This window comes from Symphalangus syndactylus, chromosome 22 (genome assembly GCF_028878055.3).
Source record: "Symphalangus syndactylus isolate Jambi chromosome 22, NHGRI_mSymSyn1-v2.1_pri, whole genome shotgun sequence".
Lineage (NCBI taxonomy): Eukaryota > Metazoa > Chordata > Mammalia > Primates > Hylobatidae > Symphalangus > Symphalangus syndactylus.
Genome location: NC_072444.2, coordinates 72,596,564 through 72,621,104, shown reverse-complemented (window position 1 = coordinate 72,621,104; position 24,541 = coordinate 72,596,564). Strand labels below are relative to the sequence as shown.

Below are 24,541 nucleotides of genomic sequence, written 5' to 3'. Positions count from 1 at the left end.
AGTGATGCCTCCCTCTAAGACTTGGCTCAGGGTAAAGATAATAAGGTCATTCAAAAAACAAGGAAGACATTCAAAGTGTCTCCTTCATTACGTGCCCTTGGATAATAATCCCTATAGATAAATCATGTTTTGAGGTAAAACAAATGTCTTTTTCCTTTGAGATCGAGAAAATATAGTTTATTTTCAATCATGCTTTCAGAAACGAGATTAAGTAGATCACTAAACTTTACCAATAATGTTAACATATACATTATCCAAAATACTTCCTGGCCAATCTCAAAGCTAATTTTAAAAAACAAATGAAAATCGACTGTCTTATAAAGCATGAATGCATAACAAAGGAAAAATTAAAATTTACCCAGGGGCTTAAAAGTTTAGTAAATATATACTCAATTATCTGGGAAAACAATATAACTTTAGTCTACCTGTGAGATATGGCAGGTTTGTGGCCATCTTTTAGGCCAGGTATATCCTCATGTAAATATGCCAATCCTCTAGCCATGGTTTCTGCAATATGACACAGTTCATTCCAAGAGACCACATTAGCCTTAAGAAAGTCTGATAGTGAACCCTAAAAAAAGAGGGAAAAAAAGAAACTTATGTTCTTGACAAAGGCCATATGTATAAGGAGACTTTTCTTTTTACCTATAAGAGGTTGTGGAAGGCAGCATATCTTTCCTTTCAGGGAAAAATAATATCCAAGAAACAATCTTTCTGGAATGGTTCAAATTTCCTTCCATTTCACATTAATAAACATTTGACCAGAAAGAAATACCAAAGCTTTAAACTTTTGTTAACAAGAACAGTCAATTTCCACCAATCTATAGGACAAGTTTGTTTTTTTTTAAAAGACTGGTTGAAAATCTAAGGTTCTAGAAAATATTTTAAAAGTTAAAATATCCTGACTATAGAGTTGTTATATCATGGGACTAGCAGAACACAAAATAACAACATAAAGTAACAACTAATATATAGAATATTCCTCTAGATTATTGTTGTCCTTTAGGTCAAGATAAGAGAAGTAAAAGAACCACTTATATTTCACAATGATGAAACCAATTACCAAAAACATAATTTCCTACTTCATTAATGGTACTTTCACACTGACTCTAAAAGTAGGAAAAACTGAGGAAAACTAGCAATTATGTTTCGGTGATAACCACCCTGCAAGTTAGTGACAGATCAAAGATCAGATAAATTTCCTGACTCTGGTTTTGTCACTAAGCAAGACTGATTAAAACTGAAAACAATGGTTCACGTAATCAAAATGAATTGTAAATGGTAAATGAAAATTACTAAGCATTACCTATACTAAAATAAATATTTGTAAGAGTAATTACAGCACAAGAAATAAGGAACAAAAGGGTGGTTTATATGAGTAGCGTTTTAGGTTAAAAAGTTGCCACCTTTGCTCTTTTATTAAAATAAACTACCTTTTAAAACATTTTTATTCAAGAATGATTTTTATTTTCAGGTTAAATATTAATCAACTATAAGATGTCTCGAAAAATAACTCTGAGGGATTTATAGCCAGCATTAGGTAGGCAGGCCAACTCAGACTTTACTAAAGTAAAACGTTAAGTAGTTTTACCTTTTCATGAAATGCTGTGATCAGCCAAAGATCCACATCAACACTGGTGCCTCGTTTTTCTGCACCAATGAACTGTAATATGTTCTCATGCTTCATTCCAGGCAAACTGTAGACTTCGTATTCATTTTGCCATGACTGTTTGTCCTAGAATCAAAAAGAAAGAATAGTAAGAACACAAGGAATACAGGTTTAATAAACCATGCCTAAGAGATTACTCAAATAAGTTCCAAAGTAAAACAAAACAAAAAAGTATTAAAAAATTTTTTGTTCTGTTTTGTAATAAGAAAAAGCTCTGACAATAGGTTAACTAAATGCCTGCCCTGTCCATCCCCTCAAAACGTACTTTGCTGTGTTTCTAGTTTACAAACACAGAAGTTGATCCGAAATGCTGCATTCTGTATCTTACAATGGCAACACGTAAATTACTGTAAGTATCACATTGTAATTTCATCATGGTGTGAAGTTACTTGTGGTACTATTCAGACTAATCTCTTGAAAGATGAAATTCCGACAGAATGACTTCCTCTAAATGGAAAACTTCTTATTTTCAAAAACTAACATAATATCAAACATCCTTCAAAAAATGTTCAGCATACCCTATAAAGTCTATGAGAAAGCAAGGGGCAAAGATATGCAATGCAATAATTTAAGACACCATATATTCATTTGTGCCTGCAAGCAATCCATGTCTACTAAGTATCCACTTATAAAAGATTAGCTTCTTTTCACTACTAAAACACAGTGAGAGGCACTATGGCATAATGGTTAGAAACCCTGGCCGGGCGCGGTGGCTCACGCCTGTAATCCCAGCACTTTGGGAGGCCGAGGCGGGCGGATCACGAGGTCAGGAGATCGAGACCATCCTGGCTAACATAGTGAAACCCCGTCTCTACTAAAAAAATACAAAAAATTAGCCGGGCGAGATGGCGGGCACCTGTAGTCCCAGCTACTCGGGAGGCCGAGGCAGGAGAATGGCGTGAACCCCGGGGGGCGGAGCCTGCAGTGAGCCGAGATCGCGCCACTGCACTCCAGCCTGGGCGACAGCGAGACTCTGTCTCACAAAAAAAAAAAAAAAAAGAAACCCTTAGAAACTCTCTGCATCCAAACTGTCCAAACTTAAATCCTGGCTCTCCCACTAACCTCTGGCAAGTTACACAATCCTTCAGTGTCCTCATTAAGTAGAACAGGCATTGTAGTGTCTGTCTTATAGAACTGTTGTATTATATGTTGCATTTTATGTACATGTGGGTAATATACGTAACACATATTAGGGAGTACTCACATATGTAAAACACCCCTACCTGACCCAATAAAAGCATAAAATGTTAGCTACTGTTGTTGGGCTTAAGTTAATATCATCCAAATGCCTTTCTCTGATCTTCATGCTTCCTTACACATGGAAATAATTTCTTCCCTTATCTTATTTATGAATCTTGGCACAACAGAATACACTTTCTCTCTGAAAACTAAACTGTGGTTTACAGCTACCAAAAAAATGTAATACAGTTCATAAACTCTATGTAAACAGTTCATAGACTGAACAGAGGAGGTAAAAAGGTTAAAATCTAGGTATGTTAAGAAAAAGAAATTGCTTATATGATAACTTTGGAAAAAGAAACATCCACTCTCTAAGTATAGTGGTAGAGCCTGCAACACAAAATCCAGCCAAGACGTCAGTACCAAAGATATCATGAGCTGCCAGGGTATATAAGCAAGAGATGGGGAAAACAGAATCATCATAAATCTATACCACCAACGGAACAAAACAAAACACAAGAATAGCTCAGAGGTACATTAGATCAGAGTTTTATGAGAAGTCCAGCCAACCTTAAAAACAATTCAACAGTAAACCAATTATTTGAAGTCTTGATTGCCTCTGAAAATGCATCAAACAAAAACTTAAGTAAACACTCAAAGTAGAATAAAAGTAAATCAAGTCTGGTGATGTACCTCCAAATACCAATTCTAAAACAAAGTATACTACTCTTTTGTTTTTCTGTTTGTTTTTTCTGACAATGTAGGGGGATATTAAAATTTAACCACTCAATTAGACTTGTTTATTGCAATCTTTATCTTTATTTAACATTTCTATAGAATTTTCATTGGCAAAAGATCATCTATGCATTCATTTAATTCCACCACTCCAGACAAACATAATAATTGTTATACTAACAATTCAATTTCTCAGATGCAAAGGCAGGCATTAAAAGAGCTAACTGCTTTCCCCAGTATCACAAAGAACCACCTTGGAACATATGGCTTCTGTTTTGAGACTATTTCTGAGTTATGATGACCTAGCCATAAAATATATATGTAAGATGACAAAACTGCAATAAACATACCTGTATTGGAAATATTTTGACAGCCACATATTCGTTAAGCAACTGGGCTTTCCAGACACAACCAAATCTTCCCCTTGCTTTCACTTCTAATAACTGCAGTGGTTTCAAACCTAGTAATGGAGAAGGTGGGGGTGGTCCTGGGTCCTACAGATAAATAATAATAATACTATAAATAAGCAGAACATGATACACATCAACTCTGAAAATGAGAAAAAAAGTGAGTATACTGAAAAGTCAACTGACAGAAACAGTAAACACATATGGATGACATTAACTTCAATGTTGCCATAATTAGATTACTAATTATCTATAGTGAGCACAAGGCAGGCAACCTGAATTAAGAGTTTTCATAATAATGTTCAGCATTATTGCTATATATGTACCACAGGAGAAAAGATCTAAAATCTTTATGATCAGTCTCACTAATTTTCCCCACTAAGATTTTCTGTGAACTATGAAATACTCCTAACAATATTTCATTTGTTTCATCCAGTGTGTACTTCGAGGAGGATGATTTGAAAAGTGCCAGAAACAGCAAATTATGACTATATATCAGCAAAAACCTCTCCTGAAGATCTATTACTTTCTCCAGTGACTGTTTAAATTTTTTCTTCATTAATCTCAGAGATACCCGCAGTCATTCTTAAACACATTGCAGATAGGTATATCAAATAGAAAGCACATACAGGAAATATGTAAGTAAATATTTCTTTAACCAAACTGCTTGGTTCATTCTAATTTTAAACATATTAACAATTCACCCCTTTGATCTGAGATAAAAAATCATTTGTGTTTTGGAACTGACTGACTGGCAAAGAAGTATGAATAAAAATCCAGAAAAGAAGTGGTCATCATAGTAGATAACAAGATATGGTAAATGAAAGAAACGTGCACTGCTATAGTTTTTTAAAAATAGAGCAAACATAATATATAAACAGGAATACAGCATCTACAAATCACAAGGGAATCCTATCAAAGCAGAATGCAACCCTTCACTGAAAGCATTCTCTCAGTTCCCTATCTGCAACTAAAGCAAGATGCAGGCAGCCTTTTGGAAAGCTTCCAGAGAAAAGCAACAGAAGAGTTTGGAGGGCTGCATAATGAGTATTTTGAGGAGGAACTAAAATTTCTGTGGCAAAAGCAACTGATATGATGACACTGGGCGGCACCTCAGACACTTGGAAATGGTATGTGATCCCAGATCGATGCATCCTCTCTGCCTTTCTTTTTATCTCTTCTTCTAATGCCTCAAAGACAGTTAGTGCTTTCTTTAGGCATCACTCAGCTCACTGGTGCCACTCAGGAGTTTTAAAAGTATACTGTGTACTAGAAAGAACCTCAGCAACAGAAACATTGCAAGGTGTTATGTAGGAAAAACATGCGATTTCTTCTTCTAAATGAAACCATCTTTATAAAATGGCTTTAGAATTCCTAAACAGTAAGATAAAACAAAAGACTTCTTGTGACTCATTTCAAACTCAGACTTTTTTTTTTCCATGTACAAGTTGCTTGTCCTTCCCACATTCAAAACATGAAAGAACGTTTCTGTTTAGCAGAGTGATGGGTCAAGGAGGTCAGATATAAATCTTATAGGAAGGATGGGCTCTCAAGTGTGATTCTCAGTGGAGAGGACACAAGAACCTCCAGAGAGTTTTTATTAAAAACTACACCTTCCCTCCCTCATTCTTCAAGTGATCATCTCTATCCGAGAGATTCTACTGATCAGAGCAGACTGCTTATATGAATGTGGAGACAGGACCAAAAAAGCTTGAAAACAACCCTTCTACAGGAAAGGAAATCATTCAGTCCTCAAGGGCAAAGAGTTATTGTATAAATGCATAAAGACATATTTAAACTAAATAGAAAATGTTAGAAAGGTAGAGAGATATGTTTCAAACCAGAGGGGATGCCAAAAACTAAAAACTAAAGTATGCAGAAAATGGCTGAAAGCTGAAGAGGAAAAGTAACTAGGTAGAGGGAATACAGTGCTAAATTACAATATTAAGATTTTTTAGTAGCTTTTATGTACATTGACTGGTAATGTCTCTATAGCTAATCTACACATTACCCATTCTCTGTTCTAAAGGATATCAACAACATGAATATGATTCAGTCCATAAAATAAGATATAGATTATTTAATCCACAATTAATATGTCAGCACTTCAAACTACGATTTTAGTATAACATTAATTTTAGAAAACATAATAATTTTCAATATCTACATTTAGGAAAAAAAGTTCATTAAATGTTTTCCAAATGCATATACTTCAAGTTCCCATACATTCCCAGGGCTCTGTTTAACAAGTTTCTAAGCTACCATTATTTCATAAAGAAATAATCTTAGATCACCCTCCTACTATAATTTATTCAATATTGTATAGTAACAGCCAGAAAAAATACTGTTGTCAAAATTACTTAAAAGGTAAAAGCTTCAATTAGAAAGAATACTGGTCAATTTGGAAAGGGTGAGAAAAAGGTCTACAAGGTCTTCCTGTAGAATCTCAAAACCTTTAGCAATGACATGAGCTTTTCAAAAATGTAATTTTAAATAATATTCTTTAATACTCAAAGGATTGGGTTCAAAAATGAGTAACTGTAGGACAGATTATAAAATCTCTAATCCTTTTTAAATAAAAAATTACTAGAATGAAACTTTAAATTCATCTCTAAGTTTTACTAATCCTGTAAGAATATTAGAAATGATTTTCAATTAATTGGCATCATTATAGTAATTTATTCACAAAAAAATCAATACTTGATTCTAAAAATAAAAATGTATACCTTTAAAATATATAAGCCCCTGGGAAGACAAATGTAGACATAAATTTCAAAATGACAAGCAATTTCTGATGTCATCCACAAAATATGGCTTTACCTGGCTACATAGGGAAACCAATGGGGAGCAGAGAGGCACCTATAAGGATTTCAGAATTCCTAAAAACTTCCCTAAATTTCCAGTTCTCTTACAACATCCATGCTATTTTGCAAAACTAAAAAGATATGCATTCGAACACGGTTCTGATAACATTTCTTCTTTACTCATTTATATGTGAAAATTATGGTATCAGAAGACATCAGGTTGAGAACACATACTGAAATGATAACCTGTAAAAAGTAATCCCCTGCCCCCAAACCACTAACCAATATCATTACTATAACCAACAGTGGAATAAGTTATTAGAGGTGGGAAGCTACAAAGTCATCTCTGATCATTTTACTTATTCTGAGTTCTCCATTTGAAGGGTGAATTTTAATCTAATTAAACGCTTAAACCTCAGATAGCAAAATATCATCAAAAGTTATACTCCTGTAGCTAGTTCATTTGCTAAAGATGCCAAAGATGAAGCTATCTAAAAATATCTATTTCACATTTAAATACAATGGGCTGGATTAGAAAATCGACCCCTGTTAAAAATGAACACATGCTGACATTTAAACTAATGACATATTATAAAAATTAACCAATACAAGGTTTTTGAGGCGAATGGAGCCGTTAAGGTGTTAACTTCTAATCAAGTAAAACAGTTTTTTCTACATCCTACCTTAAATAAACATAAATACTGTTAGTCTCTTAAAACTAAAAGCCATTCCTAAGTCAAATCAATCATGTTTTAATAATAAAAGCTGGGTGAGGGAGAACCCTTTATGACATAAATGTATAAATTATAGAGGATGCACAGTAAAGCAGTAACAACAACAAAAATCTAAGAACAAAATGTTTAGTATGCATCCACAGAAAGTTCCACAACCATAAAACAAACATCAATGCATCTTACCTCTATCATTATATGAAAGGCGTGCTTGTGAAGAAAAAACACAGGCAAAAGAAATTACGATTCATATCCAGAATGAAATGAAAAATGACACATCAGTTACAAAAGTGAAGGAAAGAGAATAATGGTTTAGTATTTTAAAAGTTGGCAATGATCCAATGTTTTACATTGTTTAAATAAAGATAGGGAACACTTTCCTTATAAACAGAGGAAAGTAATATCAAAAAGAACCCCTTAGATATGAGAGACAGGTAGTAAACAAATTCTTGACTCCAGTATAATTCCAAGTTAACTGATCCAATGACTTCATGCCTGCAAACAAACTAAACCAAGTCTTAAATAATGATTATTTATTTTTCTAAGAGCCTCTAGAGTCTAAATTAGAAAACAAGGAATTTACAAATTGGAACTGCCTTCTTGACACTAGAGGGCAGTATTGCCTTTAGCAAAAACGAGCTAGCAGCCCTAACAAATTTACATATAGCTAGAATCAGTTTCTCAGACTTTCTGATAGTTGTCTTAAGAACCTCTAGAATTTCCTATTTCCTGAACTGCCTCACTTCCCTTTCATGGAAGACAGAATCATAATGGTGAGACAGAAAAATGTTTCTGGTGGCTAGGTGCGTGCACTATAATACACCATGGCAAGAAACTAAGACAGGAAAACAAGATCATCAGAATTAAGTAAAACATAGTGACAGAGTATTATCAAACCTACTTGCCCAGCACATCAAGGTGAAGCAGTTAAGCAGTGGTGGCCCTGGGAACAAGTAATCACACATCTCACATTCTAAAGACACTCAGACACTGACAGAGAACAGGATTTTCATTTTTCCAGTCATCCCAAAATAGGTAAGGGTCTAAATTTAAAATTAAAAGAAATATGATCACCAGCGGTAGGGAAGGCTGAGAATTCCTCCAATGGATAATGGTTATGTTCCCCAGTTTCCAATATTTCTATAGAGAACAATAGCACCGACAAAACAGAACTGACAACTCATTTATCTGTACCAGTTGCTTAACTAGTTTTCTTCCTTCTAGATTTTATTCCTGTGATAATGATTCAAGAGTATTTATAATTCATCCAAAAGGCTGAGATAATCCTACTATCAAAACATCTTATCCAGTACTCCAGAGTAAAATTAATCCCTTGAAAGAAATACATGCCAACTGAATAACTAGACTATGGTTTCCAAAGGCTCAAGGATCTCTCAGATCTTGTTTAAATACAGGTGTTTTCAGAGATAAGGATGACACTATACTAGCACTATGCAAGTAGGTGCTATCCATACATCTTACCAAAAAGTATGTCTCTGCCCAATACATTTCCCAAGAAATGAACATTAGGATAGGCTATAAAATAACCCAAACTGACACCAAGAACAAGCCTCAAAATATCAACTATGAAACAAAATATGAAGGTAAAAACAGAATAAAAAAATACATTCACTTAAGTACATGAATAAATACAAAATAACCACATATGTTTGCTTAATACACTTCTCAATAAATGAGGATTAGAATAAACAAACAAGAGACACCAGCAACAGTCCTCAATGCATAAACTACATGACAAAATAAGAGGGGTAAAGCAAAATTTTTTTAAATGGCCAGGTGTGATGGCTCATACCTATAATCTCTGCATTTTGGGAGGCCAAGGCAGGAGGATCTTTGAGCTCAGGAGTTCGAGACCAGCCTAGGCAACATAGGGAGATCCCTTCTCTACAAAAAAAAATTTTTAAATTAGCTGGGCGTGGTTGCACATGCCTGTGGTCCCAGCTACTAGGATGTCTGAGGAGGGAAGACATCTTGAGTCTGGGAGGTTGAGGCTGCAGTGGGCTGTGATCATGCCACTGCATTCCAGCCTGGGTGACAGAGCGATACCTCATCTCCAAAAATAAAAATAAAGTAAAATAAAATGCACTAAAATATACAACTAAGCAAAAAGCAAACAAAACTCGATTCACAATATAGAAAATGTACCTTGACTATTATATACTATAACTGTAGGTAACGGTGAAAATCCAATCTGCACATTAATATCAAGCTATTAGGTTTGTAGGTGAGAAGATTTGCTGCTTATCCCTGAAGTGGAAAAAAAACTACTGCCAAATATCAGAAAAGAATGAAGAATAGTTCATTCATTCATTCATCCAACAAATTTTACTGAGTAACTAGTCTGTGCCAGGCACTGACTAGCCAGGCTCTCATGAAGCTTGCAGCAGTGCAGGACAGAAGGACTAATCACCAATTCACACTAATAAAAAGGAATTCAGTACCTTCAACATCTGTAAAGAGAAACCTGACTTATAATGACAGGTAAAGTCTGAGAAGATTTCCCTGTGGAGAACACCCTTGAGAAATGGAGTAAGTACTAGGGGGAAGCAGCTAAGGTGAAAAACAGAGTTGAGACATCCTAGTTTCCTGGCTTATGCAACCAAATGGACAGTGGTTCCATTTACTGACAACCAGGTTTGTGAGAGACAATCACTACCTGTGAATGGTAAGTGCTTGGAGACATACACAGATCTGGAACACAAAAAATCTTTCTAGAAAATAGAGATTTCTGTTTATATACTATAAACATGTATATATGATATGTACTGTAAGTTTTCTTTTATTTACTATTCAAACCATTCCAAGAAATATCTGTATCTCTGTATCTAGAGAGAGAGAGAGTAATTTTTTTCTGGGAGTGGAGATACCTCACTCAACAACTTTTTAGGATTACCAGGACGAATTAAGGTCCTCCTATCCAAACTATATGAAAACTGACAAATTCTGAATTTGTTTCCTCTTAATACCAACTAATTATTTTACATTCTAAGAAATTTTACCATTTTAAATTTTAAAAAGACTATCCTGCCAAGCAGAATAGAAACAGAATTTTAAATAATACAGTATATGCAAGGACAATGTTTCTGAACTAAGGAAAGCAAGACATATATTAAGAGATTCAACAATATTGACATGTCAATTGCACAGCAATGATTCCATCCAATTAGATAGTCAAAATTCCTCTGTGATAATTCCTACTTCCTACAGTTTCTCTCATCCTATTCCTCTCGAAAGGAAAGCAAAGAAAGGCCAAGGCAGGTGAAATGAAGATTCTGGATATGTTCCCTAAGAAGTAGAGCACCTCAAGGTAGCCAGCACTGGAGTTAAGTCTGAAAGAAACGTAGGCATGCCCATTCTCCTTTTGGGGTTGCCGCTTAAAAGAATCAGGTTTATGACTGGCTACAGAAGTTTATTTTGATTTATTTTCATATCTGTATTCTGCAAGTGTAGCTGAAAAAACCAGAAAAGAGACCATGTTACACGTGAATAAACTGTGAGATGGTAAAATGGTTATCTACAAGGCCACATATAGTCACTACGAAAACTATTTTAAATGTAGTTTATATACTCTGATCACTTTATCCTACTTTGTGTTTTGTTTTTTTTTTCTTTTCTTTTGGCTTTTTTTTTTTTGAAACAGAGTCTCTCTCTGTCACCCAGGCTAGAGTGCAGTGGCATGGTCTCGGCTCACTGCAAGCTCTGCCTCCCAGGTTCAAGCAATTCTCCCGCCTCAGCCTCCCAAGTAGCTGGGATTACAGGTGTGCGCCACCAAGCCTGGCTAATTTTTGTATTTTTAGTAGAGACAGGGTTTCCCCATGTTGTTTTCCCATGTTGGCCAGGCTGGTCTCAAACTCCTGACCTCAGGTGATCCACCCACCTCGGCCTCCTAAAGTGCTGGGATTACAGGTGTGAGCCACCACACCTAGCCCCTGCTTTGGTTTTTTTATGGACTCCACTTAATTATTTATTGAAATAAGCCATTCAATCAATGGGCAATAATCCTTGGATATAAATGCCCAGGCTTTGCCACCCACTAGGGTGACTCTAAGCCAAGTCACTTCATCTATGAATGCCTCAATTTTCTTATCTATAAAACGGACTTCAAAACTACAATGAGATAGCATCTCACAACAGTCAGAATGGCTGATTATTAAAAAGTCAAGTAACAACAGGTGCTGGTGAGGCTGTGGAGAAATAGGAACGCTTTTACACTGTTGGTGGGAGTGTAAATTAGTTCAACCACAGAAGAAGACAGTGTGGCGATTCCTCAAGGATCTAGAATCAGAAATACCATTTGACCCAGCAATCCCATTACTGGGTATATACCCAAAGGAATATAAATCATTCTGTTATAAAGACACATGCACATGTATATTTACGGCAGCACTATTCACAACAGCAAAGACATGGAACCAACCCAAATGCCCATCAATGATAGACTGGATAAAGAAAATGTGGTACGTATATACCATGAAATACTATGCAGCCATAAAAAGGAATGAGATCATGTCATTTGCAGGGACATGGATGAAGCTGGAAGCCATAATCCTCAGCAAACTAACCCAGGAACAGAAACCCAAACACCACACGTTCTCACTCATAAGCGGGAGTAGAACAATGAGAACACATGGACACAGGGAGGGGAACAACATACACTGGGGCCTGTCAAGAGACAGGGGAACAAGGGAAGGGGAGTATCAGGACAAATAGTTAATGCATGTGGGGCTTAAAACCTAGCTGATGGGTTGATAGGTGCAGCATACCACCATGGCACAGATACACCTAGTTAACAAACCTGCATGTTCTGCACATGTATCCCAGAATTTAAAGTAAAAAATAAAATAAAAAAATAAACTAAAATAAAATGGACTTGATAAATAGGACAGAACCCCATGGTACTAACAAATTAAATGAGTTAATATGTGTAAAGTGATCTGTATAGTGCCTGATATAATACTCAAAATGAATCTTTTATTACACCAATTAATTTCAAAGTATTAACATATATCAACAATAATTTCAGTAAAAATGATTCTGTTTGAGTTCAATTTTGAAGTTGTTACTCTAACACCAATAACAGTGAATACTTACTGAGCACTTAGCATTAGCTAGGCACCCACATGTGGCTCCTCTCCCAATCAGCACAGATCTGGAATAAGACATTTTTCCTCCCTTCCTCCAGTCTTTGCCTAAAATTGTTGAAGCAACTCACTTCTTACACTCTTTGCCTTTCATTTCCAGGCTACAGTCCATCGTCCTGTGTTACTTCACCTACATATTAACTGTAGGCCCCAGAAGGGGAAGCAAGTACTGTCCTCTTGCCACTTTTACCATACACACAGCATGATGCCTGGCACACCGTAGGCAATCAAGCATTGAGTGAGCAGTTAAGCAAAAATGAAAACACTGAACAATTCCTAGCTCATCTGCTACAAGCAGCTTTAGCTAACAATGGGATGTTTTTCATTTCTATTATCCTAATTAAAAAAAAAAAAAAGATTTGACAGCAATGAAGTAACTAGGAATGAAAGAACAAGGTCTAGGATGAGGTCCAGGAAATGAAGAACACAGGAAAAAAACAAACTCACTTCTTCCTAAATACACATCTCCTTGCCAGAGAAGGAGGATAAATGATATACTCTGGTCCATATGCACCAATCAACTGACAGAGAACCTGTACAAGCCAAAGAAAACCTGAACTCAAGATTTCAAAATTTAATCAGAAGTCACTCTTAGAAATAAGGTGCATTAATTAATTTTAATGTGCAACTTTACCTTATTTTAAGCTATTGATAAAGGTTTAAATTTTTTACCTTCATCCCTTCCTCCCTTTTTGCTTTCGGACACAGAATTTTGGACAATCTCCAACTGGCCTTGTCTGAGCATTTGTAAGTGGAATAAATTATATATGCCTGATGAGAGTAATTTTTTTTGTCAAGCTGCATGTCGAGATAACTTATGACACTTCTCCCCACAATTAGAAGTATATATTAAAGTAAGTTGTAATTTAGGTTACTAATACAAAAATAATCACACACCAAGGTAGGACACAGAACAACATCTATAGTAGCCCTATACTATTTCTTAGACATACACATACACACACCCACACACACACAAAGAATGCTCATGCATAAGACAACAGCATTATGTCATATTTTAAACACACTAAAAAAATACAGTTGCAAATATTTGTGAGATGTGAGTTCTCTGTCTTAGCAGAAACCTAATACAAACTCTAAGCTTAAAAAAAATCACATTGTACACTTTAAATATACACAATTTTTACCAAAAAATCAAATTTTGGTATTTCATAAGCATACAATAAAACTCCATTACATTTCACTTAAAAACACATAATTTAATAAAACATTAAAAATATAAATCTGAAAAGCTGTCCATATACTGTTAAATTAAAATAAGCCAGTTGTGGAATAGTTTATAGCTCACAAAAAAGAAAACATATATACTCAAAAAAATAAGGTTAGAGAAAGGTGCCAAGGGATACACACCAATCTGTTAAAATTGATTATTTCAGGAAAGTGACAGAGAAAGGGAAAAGAGGAGAAAATGATTCTATTTTTTCATACTTCTTTCTGTACAGTTTGTCTTGATACCACAAGCATGTATTTATAATTAACTTTTTAATTAGAAGAGAATTTTAAATGAAGAGAGAAAAAGCAGAAGAGAAAGAGATGTGTTCATAAACTCCAATCAGTAGTCAACCTATTACAAGACATGTTTCTATGAATATAGTATTTATTTTGTAAGTATAACTTGTTATTAGCATATTAAATACTCAATAAATTTAGTAAATTTCTCCTGCACCCTTCCCCAATAAGGAAGCAGTATACTCTTCTAAATTAACTTGGCTGAAAAATGTTTTCCTACCCTTTCAGATTCTTATTAATTTTAAATACATAAACTCATGTTCAAGAAGAAAATCCCACAAAGCATTTTCACAGATAGCTTGGTTTCTCAGTGAACAGTAATCTGACATAGCATGAAATGACAACCTATTATTACTTTAATGCTAAGGTCAAAAGGATTATTTTGTATGCCTAATTTAGGTATCCCAAAGCTTTAGTCCTTATCAGACCCACACCTAGACAAACTATCATAAAGTAAAGACTGAACAGGCTGATGTTATTTAAGAAAGAATTAATTTTCAATACTGAAGTGCTACTTAAATAGCCTTTCAAAGTAAACAAGAAGCTAACTTCGTGCCTTGTTAAAGGTAGGTCATTTCTAACCCTTAAAATTCATTTTCTTATCAAGTGGTATTTTATCAGCACAAATATAGATCTTATAAGCAGGAAACAAGCTCACATATGGTTATGAAAGAGGCGCCATTTTACTGAAACTGCATTAACTCTAACCACAATAAGACTCCTTAATAATAGAGTCCATCAATTCCCTCATATTCATGACTCACTGTCACTAGAAAAACCAGTTTGCATTCAGTTTACTCAATGCATATTATAAAAGCATCTTCCTATATGTGGGAAGATAGTTTCAGCACAGGCAAAAGAAAAGTGAGCTGGGTAACGAAAACAGATAGGATGCTTCAGTGTGTGATTGAATAATGTCATTCAATTGAAAGAACTGAATAATGTCATTCTCTTATAAATGCCTGAAATACTTCAACTTATTTTACAGCCCCCTGCAAAATCATGGCCTCAAGATTTCTCTCAAGGCAAAAAGCCCTAAAGCACCTGAATGTTTATTAAAGGAATCCCTAGACATACCACGTTATCATCTCAGTATAATTCCATATGCAACAAACTCAGTTCAGCAATTCAGCACTTACTGAACGATTATTCCATACAAATACTGTGTAAGACACAGTAGTGATTACAATACATACCTCATCTTCAAGAGGCTTACAATCTAGTGGGAGAATAAAACACATTATGAGCCCTTCTCAACTGGGGTTATTTATCTGAATGACAAATGAAAGAATGACCCAAGCACTATTTTCTTAAATCTTTCAAGGAGGATTACAACTAATACAATGTTAGATGCATATGACAGATGCTTTGGGGTGTAATGGGAAGAAAGTGCCAAAAGACAAAGAGAGTATGGAAGACCACATGTCATGCTCCAACTTGGTCTTCTTTGCTGTGGCTCACTGAGAGCCCACACATATTTTAAACACGTAAGTAACATAATCAAACATGTAAAATGCTATTCTGGCAATAGTACAGATGAAGGGAGAGAAATGGAAGCAAGAAGACCAACTTTGAGATTATAGAAATAATCTTAGCCTTAGGAGTAATAATGTCCTGAACTACAACAGGATCAATTAGGATGAAAAGGTGAATGAACAGGACTTGGTAAATGACAGAGCCAAGAATAGTTGTCTCCAAGGCTTTCACTCAGGATGAATAAGAATAAAGTGATACCATGAAACAATGACAGAAATATAGGACTTACGAAAAAAAAACGACCAGCAAACTGCTTTTTTCTGTGCCTTCAACTGTGCTAAATTTATTCCAGAATTTGTATTTTTATTGGTTACTAGGAACCATAATGAAAGACCAGATTTTAAAGTACTTATACCCCCACATCACTTCTTCAGGATAAAATACTATCACAACCAGGAAAAATTCTAAACAATTTGATGTCATAGAGATGAAGAATCCCTCACCTAACTGCCAGAACCAGCTTACTAATAATGAGAACAATGTCTTACAACAGACCAGTTCACTCACAAACCACCCTTTAGCCAAAGCTTTGAGGAAAAGTCTCCCTAAGAAAAAGAATGACAAATGTTATGGCACTGTCTAAAAGCACTTAAAGAATCCAGAGGAAGAATGTTCCAAAAATCCGGGGCAAGACTGTAAGATCTTTTCCTAACTGGTGTAGAATTAAAGTTGAAATATGGGGACATGAATATGGGGTGAAATACAGAAGTCACTTTAAGACTTCAAATATCTCTCTCCTACTTCTCCTACCCTTCGAAAAAGTCTTAATAGGAATTGGCAGTATCAACTCAAGCACAGAAATTTTTATCTACAGCCCAATCACATGTTTATAAACCCTATTCTAAAAAGGGTCATCAACCCTATTCCAAAATGTACTTTAGAATTTTTGGAAATTTTTAATGGAAAACACATGAATATGCCCTTCTATGTATCTATGACTTATTTACTTCTCTTTTTGTCCTATGTGAGACAATGTTTACATAAGATGATGTTATTCCTCATTTTAGTAGTCATACAAACTATTCAATATCCAAAAGTAGGAAAATAAATTAGCCTACAGGATGATTTTGAGATGGCAGAAAAGTTTACTGAGTTATATGAAAGAAAAGGCATTTGCTTTATGAAAAAAGAGGGAGAACAGCATAAGTAATAAGAACAAAGCTTTAGTGTCAAAGAGTCCTTGGGTCAGATTTTTCTATCTATAAAATGGAGATTTTACTACACAAACAACTCTGTGAGATAAAAGTAAATTAGTATTTTCCATACCTGGCTGGTCACCAGAATCGCCTGGGAAGCTTATTAAAAACATAACATCCCATGCCCCATTCCATACTTTCAGGAGTGTGGTCCCAAAATTTGTATTTTTTAACAAATTCCAAAGATGATATCAGTCTCACAACTTGGAAATCATTGAAAAGAATATTTTATGCTTTTTTATATGTTCCCATATAATTTATATCTTTATGTATAATGTAACTTAACAGTGCCCTAGTACACTGTAAAATGTTCAATAAATGCTTGATGTAATTATCATTATTTTGAAATAGAAGATAAAACTAAGCCTTTTGTTACATGATGGCCACGAAGTGGTCTTGCAGAACAGTTGGCACAAATCTCTCAGCAAAAACAAGACTTGAAGCACGAATACTGCTTCAGAAACTGCGAGAGATGACAGAAGTGAAGTTCCACACTGATGACAACGCCCCTTTTCCACAGCATAGTTGATGACAGAAGGAAAGCATAAAATCAGGCCTATCTTGTATTTTTCATACCAAAGCTTGATCACACCAGGTCACTTTATCACAAAATCTTTACATTTCTTCCTTATTTTTCAGAAATTCATACAAATTCATATAAACTCATGACAGAGAATGTAAGTACTAAATAAATATGTACAGTAACTTTAACCATAACAAGTATCTAAAACCCACAGAGATGTATGGATACTCACAGAAAATCCCTGGTTCTTATTTACGAATAACATCAACCCTTTTTAAAAGTCCAAACCCTTATTTAGTCTTTCTTAAAGAACTGACCACATACATAGGATATAAAGCCCTTTAAGAAAAGCTTTAAGCACATTTTTGTAACAATACTGTATACAGATCAGTGTTATATCCATAAGATTACATTTTAAAACTCCTCCTATAAAAACCTTAACAAATTTATTTATAAATGTGGTTCCCGGCTTGTTTCCAGCATATCACAGATCTGGTAAATTCAGGAAACTATTATAATACTGAATAATCTCTCTTCTAAATTTTGATACTAAAACAAATTTTTTAAAAGTTATCACTGACAGAAGGTAAAGTGTATCCTATGGCCATTTGGAGTAAACTACATAGACTAGGTACTAAAACTTTTTATTTTAAAACACTTTTTAGAAATGATTCTTAATGAACACAAACTTAGTTACTACTGTTTAAAAGTTAAAATACTCAAGGTGTACAAAATAATGTTTACCTAATTACCGAACACGGTATTTTATCTTTGGGTTTATTTCTCTATATACACATCTTACAAAGATTATGGGAATCCATGATCTAATGCTAACAGATTGCTGCAAGCACTGAGAAATAAATGGGTTATATAAATAAAGCTTAGAGGGAAGGAGTTGTTTTGGTCATTAAATTATAGGACTTTACCATTTTCTTCTATCAAGTTTTAACCATTAATCCTTCTGGTATTAAAGAAGCAAAGTTACACCAAGAGATCCAGAAGGCTGAGGTAATGTGATCTTAAGAGTTAAAAGAAACACAGTAAAAACTAGAATTCAGAGATATCTCAAGCAAGTAAAACCAAAAGTTACCAGTTTTCATAGGCCTGTAGAATACTACTTCCATGAAAAGTCCTTATAAATACCAGACCTGCACAAAGTGTCCACATTATAAGAGAATGTAGAAAACTTAATGAATTTAATCTGATTACTCTCCACACCTATATTTCCAGAAATAATTGGGGTGTGATGTGTGACAATTAAGAGCCTTAAAAACGTTTTTAGTCTTCAGTACACACTTGATATGAAGCAACCAAAAAAAATACTTGATCTACCAACAACGTATGGTAAGAAAGGTTACTTTTCTGCTCCTCTTCCCTACAAAAACATCTTTATGGATAAATCTTCCTGAAGCCTTTATGAAACCTCTCTTTACTATACTTTTTTGGTTACTTCCCTGAGTCTAACCTCACGGATAAAATGTTTTGCCAAGTGGTCTTGAAAAAGGCACAGAAATTTAGAAATGGAGGAGGGGACAGAGGGCAAAGACAGGGTTATGATTTCACTTCTGCATCATAAATGACTTCTCAAGAAGCAAAGCAGGTTAGTATCAGCGTGAAAGTAAAACTCTCCAAAGAGGAATAGAAATGGGAATACCCCTTCATTCTACTCGACCTCGACCATAAAGTGAGAAAAGTTTAGGACGCGGCACATTAGTGAGTCTGCAAAGTTCGCTAGAGTTCTCATGACAATAAACATTCAAAAATTAACTCCAAAGGAAAATAATTTGTAATAAGTTAGTGGGTTTCACCACAGTAATATTTCTCAAAAATATAAAATTTAAAACACTACAAAGTACAGGACAATAACTTACTTGAGTTGGAACAAGTACAGGAGGGTAGGCCATCTTGTGATGCCTGTACACCCAAAATGCACAAATGACAATCCCCGCAATTAACATAAGTGGCACCAAGGAATAGAGCAGGATGTTGTAATAGGGTGGCTTAGGTGTAACTGGATTTGAAGTGGCTGTGGAAAAGGGGGGGAAAAATAACTCAGATTTGGTCTACAAAATTCTATAATAAATATCTGTCATAGTCTCAAATTTTGCGGAAGAGGTAGGGGTAAATTATTCCATCAACACAAATATATTTTGTTTCCAATCTACAGCTGAGCAAACCTATGTATTTTCCCTGTGAACTTACGCTGTGTGACTTCCATCTCCGGAAAATAAGAAAACTTTTCATTACACATATTGCCCTCACAGCAACAAAAATATACTTCAGGGCTGTCTTTTTTTTCTACACAATCAGTCCTGTAAATAAGCAGAGAAGAAAATAATTAAAATCAATATTATTATACTGACCCTACAACAGGTATTTTTATTCTGAAATAAAATAATAAATTAGCCATTTATATTTAACTTCAAGATTCATATTAATATCTAATAATTCTTAAAAACCAAAAATGTTCCTGGATTCCTGTTACTAAATCTCTTTAGAAAAAAAAAAATTAACAACTGATTTTATAACAATCACATTGACTACTAGAGACTATTGCTGTAATTTGGTTTTTAGTGAGCAACCTAAGGCAATCACCTTTTTTAATTTTTTTAATTATTAGAAAAGCTTGAAGAGGACATAAAGTCAATGAGGCAATTTGGTCTAAGAGTGCTTTTGCTCACAGGAAATATAGCATTTCCATTTTGTGAATACAAAAACTGAAAACTATATACAAAACTGTGTATGTATGTGTACGTACGCACATAAATACATATACACATGCTAAGTGATAAAAGCTCATATCTCATGGGTGAAACATTTCAACATCAGAAACCCAAACTAGGCTGAGAAATTAATACTGTCATTGTTTTTTAGAGTGTAGGTTTAAATTCCCTGAATGCAATGAACAGGGTTGAGATGAGCAATAAGTAGAAAACAAACATGTATACAATAATCATATAGCACCTAATAACTCAAACGGATTAGAATTAAACCAAAAAAATAAAAATAAAGTAGCCTTCTGTATAGGACCTTAAGTCATGAAAAGACCTGGATTTAGCCTCTAGAACAAATCCTAATCACCCACTAATAAACAGCTAAACCTATTAAAAAAAAAAATCAACATCAGATGAACTTAAAAGATGTATCTTAATAACAAACTGAACTTTTATGATAATTCTCAGAATAATAAGGTAGAATTTAATTCTTAAGTGAAAAGCTGAAGAAATTTCAGGGAGATAGGAGTTTTAACAAAATCAAACTAAAATATACTCAACATCAACATCTATTTAGCAGGAGGTTTTTTAAAGACAAATGAAAGCTAAATTTTAACAATTTATAAAGAGAAATATAAATTTAAAAACATATTTAAAATCATGTCTCAAATTACAACAGATTAACATGATTACTTAGCCTAATTAAGTCAATAAAGTTACTTTTCACCATTCAATTTCATTCTTCTTTTATCATTTTCTTTTCTTCCACACTTTGACAATTCTTGAATCTTCTTTTCCTCTTACTTCTCTTACTATCCTATTTGTTTCCAATCAAATTTAGAGTATAAAAACAAAAATTTTATAGTTTAAAATTAGCATTTAACCTCCAGACACAAAGATGGTATAGTAATTACCATTCTAAGAGCAAGTATTTGCAATGAATAACACACTTGCAGACTCCAGTGAAAATGGCTCACTACTCTTTTTGGCACTATTCGAGTCTCACATAGCTGGAGTACTGTCTTTAGGTAAAGAGCAAAGTAGTTTTCTACTACAAAAAAGAATAGGAATCCCTGATTCCAACTAAATGATAAAAGATAGTTTGGGATAAAGATGATTCCCAAACTCATTTTTCCCCAATTTCTTCCTGTTTACCTTTCATAACAGCAAATATCACTTGACCACTTCTGTTAGTAGAGGCTGATAATCAGTAATGCAGCTAAAATATATAAGTACATAGAAATAATCCCTGGAAAATTCACATACTTAGAAGTACATCCTAAATATGAAATATATATCTAAATCTAAATGACTGTGTTGTAATTTCTCACAAAAAGTATAGTTACTCCAATTTTCAAGGGCTTATTCAATGCATTTTGCTCCTAGTCACATATAGCTAATCAAACACAGATTCCAAGTAATCAACTGAGGCTCCCAAAAGTGATCCAGAAGTATCTAGTGTTCACTGTATACAGCAGTACTTTCTGGCTCCAAAATGTCTGTTTATCTAGGACTTTACAGCTTCTGCCTGTCTTCAGCACCTACCCACAGCAGAAATCCTGTGGCCCAGGCAGTTAAGGGATCACCCTAACAGCTATGGGACTCCATACAGAAAGATCACATGCAGTCAATAACATGACGACTGTATTTTACTTCCAGTACAGAGTAAAGCAATTAAAACAAGTATGTAGTTTGAGGACTGTGTTAGTTCTGACGAAATTTTGAATGTCAAGTTAAAATGTCTCTTGGGGTAGACCAGGCGTGGTGGCTCACATCTGTAATCCTAGCACTTTGGGAGGCTGAGGCAGGTGGGTAACCTGAGGTCGGGAGTTCGAGACCAGCCTGATCAACATGGAGAAACCCTGTCTCTGCTAAAAATACAAAACTAGCCGGGCATGGCGGTGCATGCCTGTAATCCCAGCTACTTGGGAGGCTGAGGAAAGAGAATCGCTTGAACCCGGGAGGCGATAGTCACGGTGAGCCAAGATTGCGTCATTGCACTCCAGCCTGGGCAACAAGAGTGAAACTCTGTGTCAAAAAAAAAAAAAAAGTCTCTTCGGGTAAACAGCAAAAGGCCTACTTTGCAAGAAAAAAAAAAGGGGGTGGGGGGTGGGGAATGTAGTAAGATCAATTTCTTCCAGATACATAAAGAAGGAAACTGAAAGAAAAACACATGATTAAGTTTTATTCTTCTTGAGGATAGATTTTCAACAGATAAACTTTTGTAATTTTTAAAATGTTTTCCTTAAAACTGGCATTTTAAAAGTTTATAATCCTAACAACATTGGGGAAAATGGTTTTTATTTCAGAGTTCCCACTACTGGGTAGATTATTCAAAATATATCAAAGATGAAACATAAATATGCCATGTTTATTTTATTACTTTAAAATATACTGTCATTAGAGCATGTTATAATGTTCTTTATAATCCCATTTTTAAAAAAGCAAGAAACATTTAAGTGAATATTCATGCACTGATCTTTCCCCTTTCAAAAAGAGGGGAAGTGTGAAAATTCCTCAATACTACCATAAAATCTTAAATGCGTTCTTACCTGTCATAGCAGTTGATATCATCCAGCCAACAACCTTGTTTCACTATTTCAATAGAACCAGAAATATTCTTCCAGGTAGCAAAACAATGCCGCCGTTTATCTTTGTCACCATAACACGGTTCAACACCAGTTTGATTGGTTCTGTCTTTTTCCCAATTAGCATTAAAGAAAAGACACTCCTGAGTTTCTGATCTACCAAGTATAGCACCTATAAGATAGTAAAAACAACAATATAACCACATTAGCTGTTAAAATAAAAGACTGTTTCCCAAGATAGCAACTTTAGGTATTCCTAAAGTGTCAATAATTTACTGTCTTCCCACTTATAACTTTGGGTTTAGGTTTCCAGGTTAATCCCTGTACTTTAAATATAAAAATAGCCATTATAATAGGATATAACCATATATATCACAGTATTTCTCTGAACACCACTAGTTTCACTTCACTTGAAAATGTCTTTGATGAAAAGCCACAGAAATTGTTAATTTTATGAAACCTTGGCCCTTGAGTAGACTACTTTTTAATATTGTGTGAGACAAAAACTAAGCAAACATAGCTCTGCTGCATAGTGAACACAGCTGACCCCTAACAACTCAGGGGTAAGGACCACTGGCTTTGCACACAAACAAAAATCAGTGTGTAACTTTTGACTCCCCAAAAACTTTCCCAATAGACTGTTAACCAGAAGCTTTACCAATAGCATCAACAGCCGATTAACACATATTTTCTAAGTTATACTTATTATATACTATATTCTTACACTAAAGTAAGCTAAAGAAAAGACAATGTTATTTTAAAAATAAAGAAGAGAAAATACATTTACAGTACTGAACTGTGTTTATTGATACTGTAAGTTTACACCTTCTGTTCACAAAATACATCATAAGGAAGAGAAAATACATTTACAGTCCTGAACTGTATTTATCGATACCATAAGTTTACATCTTCTGTTCACAAAATAAATCATAAATGGCAACCATAGCTGCAGACCTCAATCTATGGTATGTATCAAACAATTCCACTTTTTCTTGTAATGTCAAGACTTTTCTCTTCTTAGGATCAATTCCAATATCACCAGTGGCACTTTGTATGCGTCCCATGGTGTTACTCAAGGTTCACGGCATTGTGCTAAACACAATGAAAAATATGCTAGAACCGCAAGAGCTCACTTTTTACTGCAATATACAATTTACTGGAGAGACAAACTGCTCAAGCTGAGATGATTAGCATCATATGGTGTTTTAAGTAGATATTCCCAACACTTGAGCTCACCGCAATAGCAACAGGAGGTGGCTATGAAATTATTACAGTAGTACACTATGTACTATAGTTAATTTCATGCAATTATAATTTAATACTGTATCTTTACATTTGTTTACATTTCTCTCAACTGCAAACTGTGCCTGTATGGTCTGTAAGTGTGTATGTAAGTTTTGATAAATTTTAACTTTTTATAATAGATTTGTGTATATTTTATGGTAGTAAATGATAAAAGACTGGTTTCTACATATATTTTATGCATTCATGACATATCTTTTCTTAATTTTTTCAATATTTCTAGGCTACAAAGTTCATTTGTGAGTTTTTTCAAATTGTCCCAAATCTCCAAAGCCTTTTCCAATATATTTATTGGAAAAAATCCACATATGTGTAGACTGACACAATTAAGACCCTTGTTATTCAAGGATCAACTGTACAATGGTTGCCTCAAGAAAAAGCCCACATATGACTGAGTTGTAAACTAATAAACTATGGCTATTTAGACTTGGGTATCTGACAGGCATGTTCTCAAAAGTAAACCAA

General features: G+C 34.5%; 1 protein-coding gene across 2 annotated transcripts in view; it reads right to left on the bottom strand.

The window, feature by feature from the left end:
- Nucleotides 1-24,541, bottom strand: part of ACVR2A (activin A receptor type 2A) — an 86,964-nt gene that overhangs the window by 11,307 nt on the left and 51,116 nt on the right. The window contains exons 2-8 of one of the 2 annotated variants that reach the window (XM_055260947.2): nt 22,739-22,946; nt 19,675-19,784; nt 19,344-19,498; nt 7,712-7,735; nt 3,934-4,077; nt 1,592-1,735; nt 426-571 (exon numbers count right to left, since the gene is read on the bottom strand). In XM_055260947.2, coding sequence (XP_055116922.1) covers nt 426-571; nt 1,592-1,735; nt 3,934-4,077; nt 7,712-7,735; nt 19,344-19,498; nt 19,675-19,784; nt 22,739-22,946 — 931 coding nt within the window. The remainder of the gene's footprint in view (nt 1-425; nt 572-1,591; nt 1,736-3,933; nt 4,078-7,711; nt 7,736-19,343; nt 19,499-19,674; nt 19,785-22,738; nt 22,947-24,541) is intronic. The other variant, XM_063631062.1, reaches the window with a different exon arrangement.